Raw genomic sequence first — 6,000 nt, 5'->3', positions numbered from 1 at the left:
TTTGATTCGCTTTGCTTTTGTAAATTTTCTAAAACGTTTTACTAAAAAGTTTCAAGAACCGCCTTTAAGTGACGACTCTTGAAATATACTACAGCCCCCTATGTACATGTCCCATAGAGATCGCGAGGACAAGATTAGATTAATTACAGCTTGCGCAGAAGTATTTAAACAACAATTCTTCTTCCCGCGCTCCATGCGGTACTGGTACATTGGGACGCATCCTCTACCATGCACTTCACAGTGACTTGGGTAGTACAGACGTAGATAAAGACATATACTGTGATAATAGTAAGTGCAAATGCAAGGTCGTGCCATATGCCATTTTTTACGTTTTACCAACAGCAGAAATCGGAATTGGATGCCTTTATCTAGTAAATTAAATTAAGAATGAAGTTTTGTTTTGCGTAAGTTTTCATTTATCATTTATTTGTGTCTGCTGTAAAGTAATGTAAGTGTTCAAGTTGTAATTTACCCTGTAACTGCAAATATGCAATGACGTATCCTAATCGCTATAAACAGCTATCAAAGGATGAATGAATTAAGAATAAATAAATAAGGCAAATGCATGGATGGTTCCTTTTAAAAGCACATAGTCAATTCCACAACTACACCTACATCTTCTACTGTGCGAACTTGAACTGCGTCACTAATGACCGTGTCGTCGAGGCGACGTTAATCTTTTTTCTTTCTTCCCTTGATTGCCAGTTCTTTCACGGTGGCTTATACTATCAAAATTAATTTACCATCAGTTTGCTCAATACTCGGGCGCCGCTCCAACAAAAATGTCGACCGATTTGCAACTGAACTAGTCGTGATCGAAATGTGAAGAAAGTCGACAGCGACAATTAGATAGCTACTTATTATAATATTTTTTTCAATAATTATATCTGTCTTGACCTTTGATTTATAAACGCTGAAAATTGACTCATATTGTAGTCACAAATTAACAGTCCTAATCATTTAATGTTGTTCAGTGGTCTGAATGATTGCAGCGTTATTCACTTATACAAATTTAGTTTAGTGATTAAGATATCTCTGAAACATCATAGCAGGTGCTACAATAATTAACAGTTTCCCTTTGTTTGGTATCTGTGATGTATGTGGAAGGTAGCGTTTTAGTGTTGTAATCAGTGAGTGTAAGTTTTGTGTGCTGTATGCCATAACAAAGAGTTTACATACAGACAGGAACGGTGAAGCTGTGTATATGGATTTGTGCAGGAGGCGTCTGTTTCAGGAAGGATGCTAATTTGACACGACGAGCCTTGCGACTATTAATAAGTGAAGGGAGACTCTCAAAACCTCGAGGAAGTATATATCCAAATAAACTTTAGTAATGTGAATATTATTAAACACCACATCAGATTGTGTGTTTACAGTGTAACCCGACGCCTGAAGGTGTAAGAAAAGTGAACGTAATGTCTGCAGGAATTCAAGATAAGCCAGCTGCTCAAGCGGTAGGCTCATTGTTCTTTTTTATTTGTATAAGTAATAAATATAGGAAGTTAAAGATGAGTTCATTAGGGATTTCGAGTGACAGTTGTCCAATCAGTGAAGTCTTCAAAACAGTTGTCTTTTGGTCATGAAAACCTCAGCAGACAGCCGCGTCAAGTAATGCATTGTTGTTTATTCAACCAAAAACCTTTGCAGATATTTGGAAGCATCGTTCTTTTATTTGTCGAAGTGATTCTAGACGAATCAATTTACAGGATATGTATACGTGATTAGCGTTTAACATTAATGAATACATTACTTGTGAGCCCGACTCGTGCAACTGCACTTAAATACAACGTTTTTTACTTCAGGCTACCAGCTTTTAGATAGAAATTCCCCCATGGAATAGAAGTTGCCCAGGAGAGATGATTTTAGGTTAGATTTAAAACTTGCTTTGCTACCTGTGGCATTTTTTTATTATTGGACAACTAACCAAAACATATTGTTGCTGCATAGTCCTGTTGGACTCCTTTATGAGCCACTGACAACAACTTCGATAATGGGCAGTAAAGCTCATTTTTTCATATAGAGGAAATGTGTCATGAAGTTGAATTGTTTGTTTCCAAGACTAGCATTCATACAAAGTGCAGAAGTAGGTGGACTTAATCGTTTGAGCAGCTCAGTTATATGCTTCTTCCAGTACAAGGTTAAAGTCATGTGTTGGAGAAAAAAAAAACACCACCACTTGGTTGTGGTGACAGACTGATCTGTAGTGTAGCCCGAGGTCTAGGTTTGGTAGGAAGGTGACAATTAGGATGGGAGTTGGCGAAGTCAACAAATCAGAAAGCACAAAATATGGTTGTGGTAACAGATTAATGGAGTGCGAAGCCTAATGGTTGAGTCCATCCCATATTTTATTTTTAGCATTCTAGCCTATTTACTGACCACTGTTCATTTGCAAAATCAGTTCTTGATATGACTGTTTGTTGTACAGAGCTGAATGTATTGTCTTCCCCCCCCCCCCAAAATTTAGGGAGATTCGATTTTCAGAGAACCGCTTAATAGTTATTTGGGAAATATTATTTAGGCAACTCTTCTGTTACTTTCACTCTGTTGAGATTTATTATAACACTAGTATTGCCTGCAAAAAGTGCCAATTTTGCATGAAATTAATCAATGTATCTTTTTCTACTACTGCCCAGGCTATAGTTCAGTAGTGGCAAAATGTTTAGTAGCAACGTTAGCATGTTGTTATGGTCTTCAGTCTAGAGACTGGTTTGATGCAGCTCTCCATGCTACTCTATCCCCTGCAACCTTCTTCATCTCCAGGTAACTACTGCACCCTACATTCTTCTGAATCTGCTTAGCGTATTCATCTCTTCGTCTCCCTCTACGATTTTTACCCTCCACGCTGCCCTCCAATACTGAATTGGTGATCTCTTGATACCTTCTTGAATCTCTTCATCATCTGCAGAGCTAGTTGGCATATAAACTGGTTCTACTGCGGTAGGTGTGGGCTTTGTGTCTATCTTGGCTGCAATAATGTGTTCACTATGCCATTTTGGTTAACGTTACAAGGACAGATCAGTCAATCATCCAGACTGTTGCTACTGCAACTACTGAAAAGCCTGCTGCCCCTCTTTAGGAACCAAATGTTTGTCTGGCCTCTCAACAGATACCCATCCGTTGTGGTAGCACCTATGATACAGCTATCTGTATCACTGAGGCACGCAAGCCTATCCACCAATGGCGTGGTTCATGGCGGTTGAACATTAGCATATTGGTTAACATTTGCTATAAAGGACAATGTATCATTTGATCTCTATGAATCACTTTTCATTACTTGGCACAAAATGGTGATGGTCTTTTGTATCAGACACTGTACATCCGCCCTCAAAACTTTTTTCCTGATCAATTTTTGCACCTTCAATAATTTTTTTTAGTATAGATAAATTCAGTGAAATGCACATTTTTCTTGGCAATCAAACATATCAGTTGGTGTTAAGATTTGTTTGTCAGTTGGGCGCTGAAGGCTAGCTCTTGCTGCTAAATGCTTGACTATGCCCCCAGTTCTGTAACATGGTGATTTCCCATGGCTAGTTCCGAAAAAATTCCATTCTGCAGTCATGCCAAAATTCTTTTTTATGATGGCAAAGATTTAGGAAGCTCTTAAAATTTTTACTGTGTGCCAGAACCATCACTAAAATAATGAATATGCTTAATTTCTTTAAAAATGCACTTCAGGAATATGATCAAGTACGTTAAAAACACATGCACTGCAACTGCGTCATGTTGGAGGCAATCACTGGTTATGCAGTAGCTGACACTTTGTAGTTCTTCATTATCTTTGTAGTAAATGTCAAATGGATGTATTGTAGCTTGACTATTTTCCCAATGGAATCCTTGAACTGCGTCTTGGACAATAAAGAAGTAATTTTCAGCGAAATCCATTAATATAATCAATTCTCCTGGTTTGAGACCTTATTTGGTGAACTGCAAATGTTTGCTCTGATGCTTTGCAAAGTAGTGGTGAGTAGAAAGGGCCAAAAGTTTTGTAAGTAATAGTTCAATGAATTCTTCATCTGTCATTTCTCTGGTTTCAAGTGTATCTCTGTCAGTGTGAGTCCATTGTTTGAACTTAACTGTATCCTCTGGGTCAATATCTGCAAAAGCACTTTCCAAATATTCCTTTAGAACCTCTGTTCCTGGACATACTTTACAGCAATGAAGCATGCAATCATTGTTTCCAAATTACAGACAGTAATATTTTGTAATCTTTTAATGGGCTATGTGCCAACATTAGTTTCACATTTTGATGTATTGCGTAGACACAAACTGAATGTGAAATAGCTGTGCCTACAGTCACACACCACTTGGGCCTTAATTCACAAAACTTGGAAAATCCAGTTTCCAGTCCCTTTTTATTGTGATACATGACAAACATTTCTTTTAAGTTGCTCAGTAATAAGTATTTTTGTTTTTGAACCTTTTCTCCATCAATCCAAACAATAATACAGTCCTTTTTTCCTGGTCAAATCTGACTTGGGCTGTGCCAATATTCCCTGTTCAGCTTTTAACTTTCTAGCCTTATGTAAACACAAAATTCTTCCATAGTCTTCTTGATAGACTAGCTTTGGGGAACTAAGGTCAAAATTTGAATTTTCTCATTGTGATTTGATATAGGCCTATGTAATTTGTCTTTCAATTCTTGGATCAGCTGACTGTAATCTGAACAAGTCAAGCATTGCTTGCTTGCTTGCACCAGTTCACTGGGATCAAGTCCTCCCACTTCTGCAATTTTCTTAACAATTGCACCTTCAACTTAATGTATTTTGCACCTTGCATATTCTTTTGTATCCCTTGCACCTGTCACAAACAGGTTTAAAATCACCAAATAAACAGCAAAATGAATATTTAAACACTACAGACATGTTGTTATTGTTGTGGTCTTCAGTCCAGAGACTGGTTTGATGCAGCTCTCCGTGCTACTCTATCCTGTGCTGGCTTTTTCATCTCTGAGTAAATGCTGCAACCTACATCCTTCTGAATCTGCTTAGTGTATTCATCTCTTGGTCTCCCTTTACGATTTTTACCCTCCATGCTTCTCTCCATTACTAAATTCGTGAGCCCTTGATGCCGCAGAATGTTTCCTAATAACCGATCCCTTCTTCTAGTCAAATTGTGCCACAAATTCCCCTTCTCCCCTATTCTATTCAGTACCTCCTTATTAGTTACGTGATCTACCCATCTGATCTTCAGCATTCTTCTGTAGCACCTCATTTCGAAAGCTTGTATTCTCTTCTTGTCTAAACTATTTATTTTCATGTTTCACATCCATACGTGGCTACACTCCATACAAACACTTCTACAAAAGACTTCCTGACACTTAAATCTATACTCGATGTTAACAAATTTCTCTTCTTCAGAAGAGACATAATCAACAAAATTTCAAATTTAAGACACAATTTGTGCACCTTACCCAAATTCTAATAGAATGAAATGTGCTCTGTTGAATGGTGTTAATGAATGCAATGTGGTAGATGTCCATTTTGAGACACATGACTTTGTACACAGTTATATTTTGATACATTCATGTTTTTTAGCAAATTTACACTATGGTTACACATTACACAGTAATTAAACACACAAGCGAGGCCCAAATTTGTGATATACTACACACCCAGACAGATGGCAGTTTGGCAAAAGACCAGGTCCATTACTTATGACTCATTAAAGTATGGGACAAATTTCTCGCGACATGAATTGTTGCCTACTTTGAACCCAGATTATGCCAAATGCATTGCTTTCTGAATTCTATGTCCATCATTTGCGTGTGGAGCACAAAAAATTGTACCACTATATCCAGAAGAAAGAGTCTAGCTCTCTTACATTGGGAAGAGTGGAATGTCAAACTTGAAGATTTTTTTTCATGACTTTTTGGTCTCAGTGAAAGTGGTCTTCACAAAAGTGGCTTTAGCACCTCAGCCAAGTTACAGGTGAGCCTGAAACTTCGCATAAGGTTCATGTAGGGCCCTCAGGTACTTACTGTACAAATTTCATCAAAATTGA

General features: G+C 37.7%; 1 protein-coding gene across 2 annotated transcripts in view; it reads left to right on the top strand.

The window, feature by feature from the left end:
- The first annotated feature begins 990 nt into the window (after positions 1-990).
- Positions 991-6,000, top strand: part of LOC124798461 (BTB/POZ domain-containing protein 6-like) — an 83,546-nt gene continuing 78,536 nt past the window's right edge. The window contains exons 1-2 of one of the 2 annotated variants that reach the window (XM_047261889.1): positions 1,007-1,136; positions 1,235-1,454. In XM_047261889.1, the coding sequence (XP_047117845.1) occupies positions 1,416-1,454 (39 nt within the window). In that variant the 5' untranslated portion in view covers positions 1,007-1,136; positions 1,235-1,415. Of the gene's footprint in view, positions 1,455-6,000 lie in introns of both variants that reach the window. The other variant, XM_047261888.1, reaches the window with a different exon arrangement.

Source organism: Schistocerca piceifrons, chromosome 5, assembly GCF_021461385.2.
Source record: "Schistocerca piceifrons isolate TAMUIC-IGC-003096 chromosome 5, iqSchPice1.1, whole genome shotgun sequence".
Lineage (NCBI taxonomy): Eukaryota > Metazoa > Arthropoda > Insecta > Orthoptera > Acrididae > Schistocerca > Schistocerca piceifrons.
The sequence above is the reverse complement of the archived record's forward strand: the minus strand, read 5'-3'. Positions and strand labels throughout refer to the sequence as shown.